Source organism: Eutrigla gurnardus, assembly GCF_963514095.1.
Source record: "Eutrigla gurnardus genome assembly, chromosome: 6".
Lineage (NCBI taxonomy): Eukaryota > Metazoa > Chordata > Actinopteri > Perciformes > Triglidae > Eutrigla > Eutrigla gurnardus.
In genome coordinates this window covers 24,813,604-24,830,187 of record NC_139920.1, presented here as the reverse complement: position 1 = coordinate 24,830,187, position 16,584 = coordinate 24,813,604, and the positions used below count along the sequence as shown (strand labels likewise).

The following is a 16,584-nucleotide window of genomic DNA, read 5'->3' as shown; positions in this document are numbered from 1 at the left end:
ACACATGAAAGACACCGGGGCAGTCTTCAATGATGCCGCTGTCATCTCCCTGACGGTGCACTTCAAGAAAGTACACCTTCTAGAAGTTTGGGGGAAAAAGTGGAAAGCTAGCGCTGGATGTTTCTAAATATTTAATGTGAGAATTCCCTTTTTGTCTGTGCATGTCGGTGATTAATTCACACTAAGGAAAGGTCTGACTGTTCTAAGCACTATTCCATTATGCAGGTAATGAGTCTTTCAAAAGAGTCAGGAGACAGTAATGAGGAGCCGGGGCATTAATGAATGATACTCGGCTTTAGCTGTCGTAGTCGCATGGAAATCACCACTCGTAAGTATGAGCAGCAATGGGTGCTTGACAATTATTGCCATTCCCTCTCCTAAAAGTGCTCCTTTTACTTTGCTGTTATTCATGGAGGTTTTCTGCATAGACGCCCTGTGCTAAATCTCACTTTTGGCAAAGCTTATCGGGCGGTCAGCTAGAGAGATGAGGAGGGGGGGGGCACTCCTTCTGGCCCAGTTACTGAGTCATATCTTGAAAGTTAATCATGCAGCTTCTTGGAAATAGGGTTATTTTTCATTCCCCTTATTGATGATTTAACTCTATAAAAAAGAAGAAGAAATGACTTAAAATCCAATAATGCTTTTACTTTATTTGCACCTCTCTGAGTTAATTCACTTTCATTCTGGCTTCGTTATAAAACCCGAGTCTTGTGGCCATTATTTCTGCGTAATGCCTGCCTCTAATGAGTTGGGTCTGAGTGGAGTTTTAGATGCCGGTTATTTATAGCTCTTCTGAGACACAGGTTCAAGGATGAAAAGTGCTTTGACAACTGGGAGTGCCTTTATGCCGCACAACAAAGGAGATATTCACAGTGATTGATAAGGCATGTCATAGGCAGACGCCGTATTTTAAAGCGAGGCAGCGGGGTTATGTGGGTTTAGTATCCAAACTGAGTGAATTGATTAGGAAGACTTTCCTTCGCTGTCAGGCAGAGTCACCACAGCTTGAGCATCGGAGCGCTACTTTGGGTGGGAGTGTGCTGTAGTTCCTCAAGTGTTAAGGCAGTATTTGCCCGCTTCCCAGAGTTATCTGAAGCTTACAGAGCTCCAGAGCTGTTCCTGTCATTGACCAGTTACTCAGTCTTTATTATTGGCCTTCACCACTGAGGAGAATTGTCCAGATATGTTTTTTGTGTAGACTCCTGTAATAGTTGTCAGTGATATGTTTTACATGGACTTATATTATAGCATATATTTCAAGCTAAAACATCTTCTGTAACTTTATAGGCTACAAACTCTCCCATTACTAATGTCTTCTGGACTGAAAATTGAGGATCTGTATCTCACCCAGCCCAATTATAACACATCACATCGCCATCTTGGAAATGCTCTTGGAAATGCTGTGGATTATAATAAATATAGACATTTTTGGGATACTAGGATTTTGGGATAGGAAATGATTTAATGGGTTTCAAAACGATTTCATAAACCCGAGGGATAGGGGAATTATCGTTCCCATAAAGTAGCATGTAAAGCATTATTTTTATTGAAAATGCAGATGCTGTTCAGACTGTCACATACCATGTCTTTATTCAAAATCTGTCTGCAGTAATTAGTTCAGCAGCCCGTGTCTCCACAAAGTGTGAAAGCCAGAGCTCCCTCCCACTTAATTCATGAATGTTTCATAATTCTTGACGTCCCGTTTGAGCTATGGCCAATGTGAAATTCTATAGTCAGACTTTTCTGTCCTCACAAGCCCCATCGCAAATGAAAGGAGTCCTGTGTTTTATTGCTGCTGTTTAGCATTCGGAGAGCCGCGCGGCTATGAGGCTCGCATAAACAAAACACGTCGCTGACATTAAAGCAGCACAAGGCAACTTTGGTTGTTGAAGCCTTCAGTCGAGAGCGAGAGGGAGAAAATCCTCACTTCAGTACCGTCTGTCATGTCGCTTTAAATAGTCAATTTTTACACATTTTTGTTTGTGATTGTATTTTTCATGAAAGTTTCCTCGTCCCTCCTACGTGGAGACTTGTGACATGTGCTCATTTACAAAGATATGGGGAAGAAAGAATGAGTTAAAGTTGTCCATTGGAGCGGCTGATATGGCCACAGCAGGCAGAGCCGAAGCCAGCTGGTGGCCACTCTTCACTGCCTCCTCTCCACCCCGGTGCAATTCTCCCCGAGTGAAGGGGAAAAAAGGGAAGCATTTGGACCACATCCCAATCCACTGTATCATTCATGCTTTACTGTCACACATCAGGCTGTATTCACCGAGCGGCCCAGGAGCGCGGGGTGTTGATGAGGCCTCGGTACGCCAAATCCTGAATTAAGATAAAGACGTTAGCAGAGACAGAAATTCAAACAAGAGAGGATGATTACACCGTCAGAAGCGATAAATGAAAGTTATTAAGAAAAAGATGACACTGTATGGGCACATGTTCATACAGCTGGACTTCATAAAGGTTCTCCTGGGAGACTCAGCAGGTGTCCGTTTTACTGTCTTGTCAGTCAACAACATGAAACAGGCTTTTAAGCCAGCACACTAGAGAAAATAGGACATTTTCATACAACTATTCAGGATTATAGGGATGTTGTTATACAATATACAAGGCTGGACCCCATTAGATCCTCTCGGAGTATCTGAGTACCTTTTTGTTGCCGTTTTTTCTCTTTATGTGCATTTGTTGAACTAGTGCAGCACCATAGACCAGCTGCCTAAATGCTGAACCAGACTTCAAAACAAAGTCATTGTCTCGTATAAAAAGTAAAGTTCCTTCATGTTTTCGATGTTTCATCAGTATGGCAGTGGATCCCGGAAATGTTCCTTGTGTTCACATTTTGTTTATTTGTTATTTTTGTCTAGCTAAGTGAATGCTACACATATGTGTGGATTTCAACAGTACCAAGCTTTTACGTCACACTCACATTCTCATGGATATTGTTGCTATCTTCCGACATAATACAAAAAACATCAATCCAAAAAAAAAGGGAAAATAATGTGTTACCACTGTGACTCAGTGGGGGGGGATGCCATAACGCAACCATCCCCTGCAACATTCCACTGTGTTTTCATCACAAGCAGCAACCATTGCAGCAGTCGGGTTAGTCTTCCACCTCCATGCATAGAAGGACCTCAAATGGAATCAGGAATGGAGAATATGGTGGAAGGAACACCGTTCACATCCTTTGATAGACAACAAACCGTTCCCATGCGCATGGTGGACGTTCGCATTATCCCGCACAATTACAAAAGTTGGCCAGTCATGCTTTGCCGAACCCCTCTCATCCCTGAGGTTTCCTCTATCAAACACAAACACAATGGCGTGAGGGATTTCACTTCCTTCCAGCTCCATTATTCTCTATAACACAACAAGGAACATATCAAATCAGTTTCACTGCAGAGCCACACAGTAACATGTGTTGTTATCTGCAACCTCAATAAGTGGCATTTACTGGATACAGGCTATAATACAAGGAAAACCCATAACACTGGGTATACACCACTGCTTTACATGTACAGACTGACACTGCACCTCTGTTAGCTTCTCTCAAATGGTACCTTGCCAAGTAGTTTCATGGTCATCTTTTCAACGCTGTCTGTTGTAGACAGAAAAAAAAAACGGCATTGTCCTCCAAGGTTGCAGACTGGATGTCTCCGAGTGCAATAGAATTATTTACCACCACCACGTTGCAGATCTCTTGCCCTTGTTAAGATGTAAAGTCTGCTAGTCTGCCACCAGCACAAGGTAGCAAATAGAATATTACTGTGTACTCTACTATAATGCTGTACGCCTCATGTGTTTCATAGCATTTGAGTTTCATTACTATTATTGACATAATTCTACAATGTTTTTGACACTAATTCGACTGTATTGCTTTAACTGGAATATTGTAACATGAATAATTCCATATACATTCCAGAGTACATACCTGCAAGCAATGTTTGGATTGTTGAAGATACTGTAGCACAGTTTACATTCGTGGTTAATTGCATGGTCCACAATCGTGGCCCATATTTCTTGTGGGACAGCTCTATGTATTATTCCTCCTCATCTTCTTACTCTCATCCAGTTTTCCCTTCGCTACACCACCAAATATCCTTACTCCTCTTCCTCAAGCATCATTTACCTGCAGAGGTTCCACCATGTCCGGAAATTGCAGTGATTCTGTGGTCAAGCTCCATAAATATGTTCAGCTAAGGCCATTCTCGTGAATAGAAGCTATCGGCTAACCTGACACCTGAATGTGTTATTGGTTGATGGAAGGTCTGAGACACTCCCCATTCGTTAGCGAAGTTCAAATTTCACCCGACAGGCAATTTTTTTTTTAAATTTAGCAGGCATTACAAAATAAATCAATATTACTGTCATGATATTCATGCCTGACAGATGTTTGCCATCAAATGGCTCATTTTTCATGCATTGACTTACACAATTAAGTAATTCATATGTGTTTTGGAGAGTAGTAAAATTCTGCCGTGAACTACATTTGCGTAGATGTGGAAAAACATGCAATTGTTTCTGAAATAATATTCATTATCGTTTGAGAATCGTGCCAGCAGCAGCAGTTAAATAACATTTAGGCATGAACATCAATCAGTCATGCCCGCGCTACTTCTCTTGTATCGTTTTAATAAGAGCATAGGGGTGATTGTCCCTGATATTTCATGGGTTAACAACAGTCTAATTAAATACATATGCAAACTCTCAGTTTTCAATACAATTCTTTTCTTTTCCTAAGCTAAGAGTATAGTTGACCTCTGGGCTAATTGCAGATTAACGCCACTAATTAAAATAAGCAAACCGGAGTAATGAAAAACAAAATTAAGCTCTAGCATGTTCGGAGTTTTAATAACACCAGGCAGACCATAACACTAAGCCTCCCATTTGGCTTTATATGATATGATGAGTTAGAGGCAAAAGGGTTTGAGGTATTGTCACGGCGGAGCCTGCCAGTGTTAAGTCAAGTACATGTAACCTTTTGTTGGAAGAAGAAGCAGAGATGAACACGCCGATCAGACAGCATTAATTAAATGAGTGGCCCGCCTTTATGTTTAGTCTTCATACATCCGGTGATGAATGACTGAATACCATTAGGAGCTAAACCTGAAACATGGCCGTTATCCAGAGGGTGATGCTCCAATCAGATTGGCTGAAACGTCCCCTGCTCGGGGAAAAGGATAGCTGTGATTTTTGCCTGATGAAATCTGATCTCTGACCTACTTTTCAAATTTACATATTCATCTTCAGTGCAGGTGGGTGCCATTATTGGCGGAAATTTCTCACCGCACAGTGTGACTCAAAGGCTTAAATATCACATGGAGGTGGCTGAGGCGGAGGGATGAATGAGAAGGAAACAACGGTGGGGAAAGCTCCGCCTGAGATAAAAAGTCAGCGTTTGATTAATTAATGAAGCCACCTTGTTGTAGATTGAAGGCATCCATTACTAACCACACAGGCGAAGAGATAGAGATAAAACAATAGTAAAAATGTTTCTTTTTCTCGCTGAAAAACCAAAAGGTGCCTGACCTTCCATTTAAGTTTCAACAGAGAGAGAGAGAGCTGTCTGTCTGTTGCTCCTTATTGAATGAATGACACTACAGACTCTGAGCACCGTCTTGCTAGATGGGATTTGACAGTTTGCGCAAACTTTGACGCTGGAAAGCACATAGACAACCAACTGTGTCGAGCCGTTTGTAACCACGCCAGATGTCACCTCTCGTCTGTGTAACGATCACAAAGCTGCCACAAGTCAATTTGCAGGAAATAAATGTGTAAAGAAGACAGAAAAGTCGATGCCATGCGAGCGCCACACATGTTTGAATTATTGATGCGGAGCAGGAAGTACCCTGGCTTTTTTAAGATATCGGTCTCTTTCATGTAGGTTGAAGCAAACTTTTTTTTTTTATATGAAGCCAATGATTATGTAACAGCTAGATTTAGGAGAAAGTTAGAAGAACACTTCGACATGCGACTGGAGGAGCCGGGATTCGAACCGCCAATCTTCCGATTGGAGGATGACTCGCTCTACCTCTGAGCCACAGCCGCCCTAATCGTGGCTTTTAGACTCGACTGTTAATGGCATGGTCTTCAGCACAGAAGTTTAATTGGATACCTCCGACACACCGGATTCCACTTTGCCGTTTTCGTACTCTTTGCCACGTCGAGTTCAGGTTTAAGCCGGCGTGGCCATCTCTCTCTTCTTCAACATCGCTTGTTTTTCCTTCACGGGGAAAAAGCTTTCACGTACTTTTGCAGAGTGAAGCTGTGCCCCTGTGTGCTTCCAGACTTTTGCCAGCCATTCGTATGCCTCCTTCCTCCTCCAATACCCCGCAGCCGTGAATTCTGCTCACATATTCACCGTGACCATTTATATTTAAAAAAAGAAAAGAAAAGCGCCTCACTTTCTCTCCTGCTTACAGTAATTTGCCAACAAAACTGTGATCACTTTTAATTAATTATGGGCACGCACGTTAGAAGTGCTTCAAGCAAAATGACGGCCGTGGTATTGATAGGTTTCTGGGCATAATTGAAATGCATGGGCAGACTGCGACACTTCAAATTCTTTACATCACCTCGTCTTTTGTTTGCTCCACACCTTTTCCCTCCAAAGCTCCCATCATCGGCGCCTGTTTGGGATTCAGGCCCTGCCCTGCGAGATACACCCACAACATGGCCCTTTCACTGCCCTGACAGAGTTGTTCAGGGGAGTCATGACCGTCTCCAATAAATAAGAGGCTGAACCTGTTTACTTGTGGTCAGGAGACACGTCTTCATGACCCCCCCCCCCCCAAGAATGTCAAGTCATGACAAGAAAGTAAACAACCATTAGTGGAGTATGAGCATGTTTGCACAGTTTAAGCATTTCTTATTACTGTATAACATTTGCAAAGCTGTACACAACATCTGTATGTGCTCCATAGTGTGTGTGTGTGTGTGTGTGTGTGAGTGTGTGTGTGTGTGTGTGTGTGTGTGTGTGTGTGTGTGTGTGTGTGTGTGTGTGTGTGTGTGTGAGTGTGTGTGTGTGTGTGTGTGTGTGTGTGTGTGTGTGTGTGTGTGTGTGTGTGTGTGTGTGTGTGTGTGTGTGTGTGTGTGTGTGTGTGTGTGTGTGTGTGTGTGTGTGTGTGTGTGTGTGTGTGTGTGTGTGTGTGTCCAGCTCTGAGTCTCAGTGCAGAGCTGGATTGCATCGGTGGATCAAAGGCAGAATAAATGTTCATTGCACAGTTCAATTAAATCCAGTATTGGGCTTATTTTAACACCAAGCACAGGGTCTCAGCTGAGCATCCGTCGATAGTTTTCAGTATCCATTCAAATACTGTGGCTTACAATTCAAAAGAGAAGGCTTCCTTGAATTGGATTCTGATCCAGTCCTAAGTAGAGTTAAAGCCAGTACCCTCGAGCTGTTTGGATGTAAATCCATCTCCCTACATCTCTCCAAAGCTCTCGTCTTGATTGGTATTTGGATTCCTTGCTGCACGCAGGGCATGAATAAGTGAGCATAATCTTGATCTCCTGCAGAATAAATGTTCTCCCTATTACTGTTTCAAAAACAGATTGACACACAGCAACTTCATCTTTTAGCTTAGGCTGCAATTTTTGGTGTGTGTGACTGATCAACATAATCTGATAACGGTGAGAAAAGAAGCATGCCTTCAACATTACAGGCTTGGGTCAAACCGTCCATAATGTGGATATGTTGTGTGTTTACACACTTGTCTTGATATATGATGATATTTCCATGTGTCCTGCTTGCCGGTGCGGTCCTCATCAGAGCAACCCACCATCTCATGTATGAGTTTAGCAGGATAGGTGGGACTTTTTTGTACCTTGAACCATTTAGTGTTTAACACAGACAAACAATAGATTGAATCCCCGGTGCTGTCGACCCACACAGTCCTGCACACTAAGCCGTTATGTATAGGCCTTGCATTGTATAAAAAGAAGGAACACAATGTTCCCTAGCTCTTCTGAATAGAAATCTTAATTAATTAATAAATCTTGGCAGCAGAACCATTCCTCACCGACAAAAAAGCAGGACAATGAAGCCCACAGATGGCAATGGGGAACAGTGTCTCTGTGTGTAAGCTGATAAGTCATGCACTGATGAGTCCATCTCTTAATTGCAATGAAAACTCATTTTCAAATCTGGCTGAAGAGGTAGGGTTATTAATTGATCTTTTAATTAAAAAGCCTGCGTTCTCCGGCTTCTCTTGGCAAACAATAGTTTGTAGCTAAATAAATCATATTCAGTCTTGAAGCACACCAATTAATCATTAATAGTCACATGAGGATTGCTTAAGTTAAGCGACTGGGTGAAGCCCTGTACATTAAGACGTGATGCTCTCTGAACCAGCCCTGTCCATTAATATTAGATGCGGAGGAGGTTAACCGTTTAATTCATCATTAACATGCTTGTATCCGTTGCACCTTCTAGAGATGTGCAACTAGATACGTTGCCTCTGTTTTGATGACACGCTCTGCATAATGGGGATGTAATTGAAGTCGGTTTGTGATCGACCCACAACTGGCCATTTGTCACCCGGCGGGGCCTTACAGCACCCATTTTTCTGCCATGTCTGTGCTATTCCTGGACCCAACATCTTACCCCCATCTGGTGGAGTCACCATGACTCCAGGCATGATTTACAGCGCCGCCACAGCATGCTCTAGACACTAAATTACCTGGATTATTGGGCCTTCGTGATTTTTAGTGCACTACTTTGCATTACTCTCCAAGTCCTGATAGGGTATTGCACTGTATATGATGATATAGGACGTGCCTGCATGTTGAAATGGGAATTATTGGATTGGACCGGATTTTATGGCTGTGATCCGTCACTTCCCAGTGCCCAAATCTAAATCGTAAAGACTTGATATTATTGATATGCATATGAAAGCAGGGCATTTTGGGGCCACCTACAAAATTACAGAGGGTATTTTTCATCAGTTGTATTACTTGAATCGTGAGAAGGATAATAACATGGGTCTAAACTACTTTTAAATCCTGCACCGTTGCAGCATAGAAAGTTAGAAACTATAATCTGGTGATCTTTCATGAGAGGTGCCCTTGATAAGATGGATAAAGATAGATCATTTATATGCCTGTACCGACATTGGGTCATTTTTGTGGAGAAACCTAAGTTTATTTATTATTATAGTCACCACTACTTAGTTGGGATGATCCTGGTGAGCGAAATTAGATTAAAACAAGAGAGTGAGAGAGAGATCTCTTTGTTGTTTTAATCTAATTTTGCTCGGCAGGATTTTAACCAGTTTATAATAGAGGACAGTAATCCAAGTTAGTGTCATGAAGAAAGCTCCGTGTTCTTTTGCCAAGTATAGCTGATTCAGTTGGTAATAAAAGGGAACACATCAAAATGCTCCAACTTCAACAACAAAAAGGAAAAATACAGCTGGAAAGGAGCAAATTTATACAAGATGGTTTGCCAGTGGTTTGGTGTTCTCAGGTTTTAACACAAAAGACAGCGGCTCAATCAGTGTGTTTTCAAGTATCGACACACCTGCCTGGATCACCGTGTGCACTGTCCTAGCAACTGTACAGCATGACAGCCGGGTCACCCTGGAGCTTTCAGAGGCTTCATATAATCAATGGCTCCGCACAATGACACCAATAGAGGATTACAAGGATTCACTAAGCCTCTGTCATTCAGCATATTGCATTGATTTTGTCATACTTGTTATTGGCTTATATTTCTGTGCTTTAGCACTGTTACAATGTCCCCTTCCCTTTCAGTAAGTATTGTACAGCTCTTCTGCGGTGCGCATTGTCAAAGGCTAAGAGCTACTTTATCGCTCTCTTATCTCATGCTGCAGGTTGTTGTATATATAACTCTTCACAAAAATGCTGATCGAACATGTAACTTTTTGTGCAGGGAGCTTTTATGGTGCGGTTACCATGAATGCCTGGTTGTGATTAAAGTAGATACAGGTCTGAAGCAATCTGTGAGGTTTCTAAAGCCAGGTCCAGGTGTTGGTACTTTGGGTTTGGGTATTTCATAGATACGGGGGTACACACACACGGCATATACATTCAGTCAAGGTCTACTAATACCCCCCCAGCATGGCATTTCATACAGTGATATATGGACAGGGAAAGCCCTCGCACAACCCATCGCTTAATTCACTGTATCAAGGCCTTCAGATTATTCGGCCCAGCCACAGAAGAGAGGAAATAACTGTATAATTGGCAATACGCAAGGACAGAAAATCAACGTACGTACTGGTCATATGAATGTGCTCATTAGGATGAAGAAGATGGTCGGTGGAAGGGCATCCATCATCACGGAGCAAACTGTCATCTCAGTGCGCCTCCCCTGCATCATCATACGCCACGCACAAATGTTCACATGTATCTGTTTCACCTTGCACAGATCCGTTACATCCCACCTCATCTATCTCTGCAGACGTTCACAGGTCCGCTATATCTTATCTCGCAAAAAAAAATCAATTTGTGTGCTATAATGGAGCATGTGGCTACGTCCATGTACCTGGATTACACGTCAGAATAGGAATGGATTCAGACATTCCTTTGTTCTCGTTGAATTCCTTTTCCATCATTAGAAGTTGGGGGAGTGCGATGCCTTCCTCCACACTGAGGCTGTCCGTTCATCTCCAAATGCAATTGGAAGTAAAGGTTTGCAGGCGCTTGGCCAAGCTCCTCCACTGGATAGAGGCTGCAGTTTAGACTGACAGGTCACTCTTAAAGGCTCATTGTCAGGAATATAAATAATCCAAATCTCACTTTCAAACAGGGCTAGGCAATTTACTACTAGCTGCAGGACTGACCCTAAGAGTATGAGCTTTTTCTTCCACCTCTCATCGGCTTTTAATCAGAATCTGAGTTTTGTTTGTATTGTATGTCAGATGACTGTGTGGACGACAAGTTAACACAATACACAATGTCAGGCTGAGCTCTGTTCCTCATTATGATTGGTTGTCCTGTTGTCTCTCCTCTGTTGATTACTCTAACGGAGGAGCAGGAAAGCAGTTGTGATAATACTTGTGTGATACTCTGTATGCATGTACTTCCGTGAGGAACAATGCTACTTACAGCAAACACAGCTTGCCACAGTTTATGAGTTCAGCCAATTTTACAGTTGTAAAACATTTGTATTCCCATTATGAGACTATGGCATCGGTGGGTGTTGGTTTTCTTTTCTTTTTTTTGACATGCTGTATTCATCAAAACACCATTGTTGTAAGTCTATATAACTTCAATTCATCGAATTAATTTCTTTCAAGAACGCTACCACAAGCAGAGTAAATATTTGAAGTAGAAAAAGGACTGGGTTCCTTTTAGAAAGCGTCCGTAAAGCTGCCTTCATGACACGGGCAAAGAGATTTACAACACATTTCAGCACATGAAAGAAGGCTCATTTTGCATTCACAGAACATGCCTGTGCCATTGAGTCTTTGAACTTCCATTAAGCCATTTATCACCATGCAGTGCAATTCATTTCTTTTTCTACATAGGGGCTGAATGCCCTCTTTCCCCAACTCCCCCTCTGTAGACTGAGTGTTGAGTTTACACTATGTAATGTGTGCACTGACCAAGATGTCGCAGGTTGTCGTTTTCAAGTTCAACAACCCTCCTTCACCTGTGATTCGTGCCTTTATTATAAACCTTTTCCCTTTACGTATTACCCTTAATGCTGGTTATAAAACAGATGTTTCTTTTTTTTTTTGGACTGCCTTGTGTGACCCTCCAACATCTCTCTCTGTTTTCTCCAGTCGCCCCATCTATCCATGAGATGAAAAGCCATGGGGTTGGTCTGGGACGCACAGCTCTGCTCAGATGCGAGGCAGCTGCCGTGCCTTCTCCAACATTTGAGTGGTACAAGGGTGAAAAAAGGTCAGTTGGATTGTATGAACATGTCCTGATGAAGTCTGTTGGAATTTTGGCAGCATCACCCACTGGATGCAGCTGCTTCGCGTTACAACTCTGTTTCTTCCTATTTGTATTCAGTACCAGATACAAGGTGCACAAAGATTAAAATTCCTTCTCCTGCTTCACAATTTGCAGAGAGGTGACAAACAAAGAAGAGAAAATAGTTTTGTATGTAATTAACACTTTAAATGCATTATCAAATTTGATTTTAAGTAATTTGTCGAATTAAAAAAAGGTGCATTTATGTACCTTCAACTGTGAATTTCTTACCACAGTGATGTAAGCCGCTAAAAGTGCTCAGCCCATAAAAGATAAGGGGCTGAGCATTGAGCACCAGAATGGAATGGATATAGTAGGTATTATAGGAGAAAGGAAGTTTTCAGCTCATATTAATATGAAGTCGATACATCTTGCCAGAACAGAATCTGAATTGGTCTGATGTAACACAATAAACCACCAAACTTTTATTGTAATAATATATTGTGTTTATTATTTATAACTATTGTTTTTACTGACATCCACGGGGCTTATAAGATAGAATGTGTTTAAAGCTGGACAACAATCATTAGGTCATACTTGTTTTATCGACAAGTAAGCGTGAATGCGAGATGGAGAAGGTGCGGTTTCCATTTGTTCGCCCTCTCACAGGGACGCTGCATTTGTTTGCTCTGCCGTGCGTCCATCCTCTGGGGAGGGCCCGCATCAATGTTCCTGCAAGAGTCATTTGTGCTTTGTCCTCACCTTGCATCCTAATAAAATGTTTGCTGGCAACTGGCTTAAATCATTCGCGACACATACATCAATCAGTCTGGATTCAAGTGTCAGTTCTTGAATTTAAAAACCAAATTACCCCCATTACTCATCATTTACCCACTCCTGGTGAGCACAATTTCAATCATCAGCTCACACTGTGCTAATTGTAATTATGGGGTGGATTCAATTTATTCAAATTGCTAAGGAGGCAAGTTGGCATGATTCTAGTCTTTACTCAATTCAAGTACTTGTTCTTTTCCTGACTTCCTACATGGCTAAATGGTGATTTCTTCACTCACTCCTCCAAAGGAAAAAAAGAGATTAGTAGAAATACTTAAGCACGGACACATGTGTAGGACATTAACACCGACGACTCCATTTCCCATTAGCTTTGTATGATATTAATGGCTTATTTTGACTGTTGATGCAGCCATCACTGCAGTGCTGCTGACTGTCTCTATCAGAAGTAGTGCAACAGTTTTGACAACCAAATCTGTCTCTTGATGTGTCACTGCTTTCATTCTTCAGTGGAAGTGTGTGCGTGTTCAGCTGTCTGTGTGCAGGGGTGGGCTGATTTCTTTCACTATGAAACAGGGAAGCATTGACTCGATGTTGAACTAGCACTAGCCGAGATTTCCGGTGCATCTTCAGCTAACATTTGAGGCCACGGGAGAGGGAAGAACTTTTTCTTTTTCGGATATTTGCTGGACAAAAGGTCACACTTAGAGCAACCGGAGCCAAGCATCGAGATCATTGGAGTCCAAAACCAGGCCGAGATGCACCCACGTCTCCTATGTGGAGGTTTTATTTGGTTTATAATGTGAAAATGTCACAATGACACAAAACCACACTGATGAAAACAAACTTGGCTTTAATATCCATGTAAATCTCACTTCCGGAAGCACAGCATATGCCGTCGCAAAGTGGATTTTAATCTTCACAGGCTGTTAAAGATCATCATGACCACCAAAGTAAACAATTAAACATTTGTCAATTTCACAGCACACATGCCAGGCACAACTGCAGCAGGATTTATTGTAATCCCCCTCTGCACCTGCAACACACAACGATGAACAACGTGTCAAGTGGCACCCAGCTGGTTCATCTCTGGGTCATTTCTCTCCCCCTCTCAGTCCTTCAAAGCGTCTCTCCGAGGCAGACGTGACAGGCGGAGGGATAAATAGATCTGTTGAAGGAGGTGATGAAGTACTGTACAATCTGAAGATCCACTAAAGGACGACAAACAGTCGTTCCGTCCTTGACACCGTGTGCGGGCGGGGAAATAAAGACTTCATTTGTTTGCGATTCTGTGTTGTTTTTTTAGGATTATGAAGGGTCAAGGCATCGACATCAAGAGCCTCAGCTCCAGATCAGTCCTCACAGTGACCAACATGACAGAGGATCGTTACGGGAACTACACATGTGTCGCCTCCAACAAGCTAGGGACGGCCAATGCCAGTGTGCCTCTCATCCGTAAGTTGTCATTCTATCTGTTCGTGGCTAACTGGATTGGTGGAGAGTGAGGGTTGCTGGAAGAGTGTTGTGTGTGTGTGTGTGGGGGGAGGTGGGGGTCTGTGCCCTCAAAAGTGTTTTCACTCTCTGCTGCAGCATTGTTGATAGAGGATAAAAGCTAAAGTTAACCCAGCGCTGCAACTGGATGCCCACACATCACCGGGGGAAACGCTTTCTTTATTTCCCAGTCGTGAGTTTTTGTGAATGTCAATTGTTCTGTTACGGTTTGCAAAGTCTATGTGCGTGGGCGGGTGTGTTTTGTTGTTTTCAAAGTCTACATCTGCATGTGTACTGGACACAAAAACACCTGAAAAAAAACAAGACAACATTTTGCTTTGAGCTAACAGCATCACAATTACACAGGCGGCTACACGGGTCAGCCGTGCTAAGTTGAATGCCAAGAAGCGGTATGAAAGATTTGAAAGAGTTCTGAGAGTCGGCCCTTTAATAGTTTCAAGACGCCACGAGGCATCGAACAGAGAGCCGAAGAGGTCAACTTATCAGAGGCCAAACTGTCGGTGCGTCCCTGATAGGCTGTCGGGTTGTTGAGCGTGGTTAGTGAAGCATTCTGCATGAATCGGGAACTGAAAAAACTGATTATTTGCACATCATCCCGAAACTGAGACAGAAAAAATGTCCCCCAAAACAGAGCGTCTGAGAGTCCTGATCGCTGCATTGTTGATAGCTGCATTGTTGCCCTGTGAAAACGTATGAGTCATGTTAGAAGTGTTGGTGTGAGTCATGCCACTCAAATAAACCTTGAGAGGAAGAGCTGTGGGGGAGAACTGGGAACTGACATTCCCGCCTTAGGCCTCTATCCGCCTTCAATCGGCAGTTTGGGTATCTACCAAATGACCAGGGAGTTCTTGTACAAAATGGATATTCTATTTGCAAAAACACGCTGTCGAAAAATGACTGAAAAGGCATCAAACACTTTGAATATGTTCCGACATCTTCCAGATAATGATCCACCCTTGTATGCCCAAGTCAAGGAGGAGGACTGTGGGCGGGGCTGTCGTTGTCTCTCTTTCTACCTGTCTCTCTCTGTCTCTAGCCTCTTTCACACAGCCTGGTCAAGGTGGGACCGTCTTATCCTGTCTCCTGTATAGGTACAGAGGCGGGATGGGGGCTGGGCAGTTGTGCCTCAGAGGTGGTCTCAAACCGGGCCCAGGTCTGTGTGAAAAGGGACGCCTGGCACGACACAGCAGGTGTCACCCCGGTTATGTATAGCCTATTCCCATTGAACCATTATATCCTCATCACGTATCATCATAACTGATTTTTAAGTAGCTAAACGTTACACCGTAAAAGCTATTTGGATAAAGTTCACTATGATAATGAATGTTTTCGTTAATTGACTCAATATCCAGAAAATCAAGTATCTGATTTTGTGACATTTCTACTCTCGACGGTAGAGGAGGCAATCATAACAAGTACAATGGGAACTGGACGTTATGGAGAAAATAAACTGGATCGAAACCTCCATTGTACAGAGATATGAGATAAACAAAGCTAGTAATTATGGGATCAGTGATTGGTAGAAAGCCATCACACAGAGCCACATGCCATCGTTATGAGGAGACCACATGAGTACTGGGACAGGTTGAGTGGTTTGAGTTTAAAACGCCTCCAATGCATGTAATTGAGAATATTTTTATATTTGGACTACATTATATTAGCAGCCATCTTCTCACAGTCACTGAAGTCTACGCCGACCGGGACGAGTCATCAGTCTATATTCCCATCGTAGTGCTTAACAGCTCAGGTCTGTCAGGTCTATCAACAGATGAGGATAACAAAGCGTTTTGGATCCTGTCACACACACACACACACACACACACACACACACACACACACACAGTTGAAAGAAGAAGACACTTTTTCCTCCTTGCCTTCACGAACTTGTTCAAGAGGCCTTTCAAAGCCTACGCTGTGAGGAATTTCACTTATTTGCTCAACCTGCTACCTGCCAGCAAATAAAACGGCAAAGGGGTCGAGGAACATATTTTCCTCGACGATTTAGAGCAAGTATCGATGGCGAAAAAAAATCTCATTTAATGTATTCAGTGATGAATTATGAACAGGTAAATTCAATTATTCACCAGTTTGCGCTGCAAACCTCTGATGATAACATTGTCCCTGGCAGGCCAGAGACTAAGAACACAAAAAGATATTTCTGTGGAGTTGGCAATTGTCAAAGGAGCACTCCACTCTCCTGTTTGTGTATGCACACACAAAAAAAAACATCAAAGGCTTGCCTCAGATCCTCAAATGGATGATCTTAATGTGACACTAGCGAGGGCCTCAAAGGCAGCGCAGCCAAAGAAACCCTCAGAATAGTCAGAGGAGGCAGCTTCCTGCGCTGCCACCCCCAACTTCTCTTTCTTCTATTCCCTCGCTTTATCTCCTCGT

The 16,584-nt window shown here is 42.7% G+C and overlaps 1 protein-coding gene across 2 annotated transcripts in view; it reads left to right on the top strand.

Annotated features, from left to right (window-relative positions):
• Positions 1-16,584, top strand: part of negr1 (neuronal growth regulator 1) — a 378,181-nt gene that overhangs the window by 327,300 nt on the left and 34,297 nt on the right. For both annotated transcript variants that reach the window (XM_084010805.1, XM_084010806.1), the window contains 2 exons: positions 11,751-11,871; positions 13,985-14,133. In XM_084010805.1, the coding sequence (XP_083866931.1) occupies positions 11,751-11,871; positions 13,985-14,133 (270 nt within the window). The remainder of the gene's footprint in view (positions 1-11,750; positions 11,872-13,984; positions 14,134-16,584) is intronic.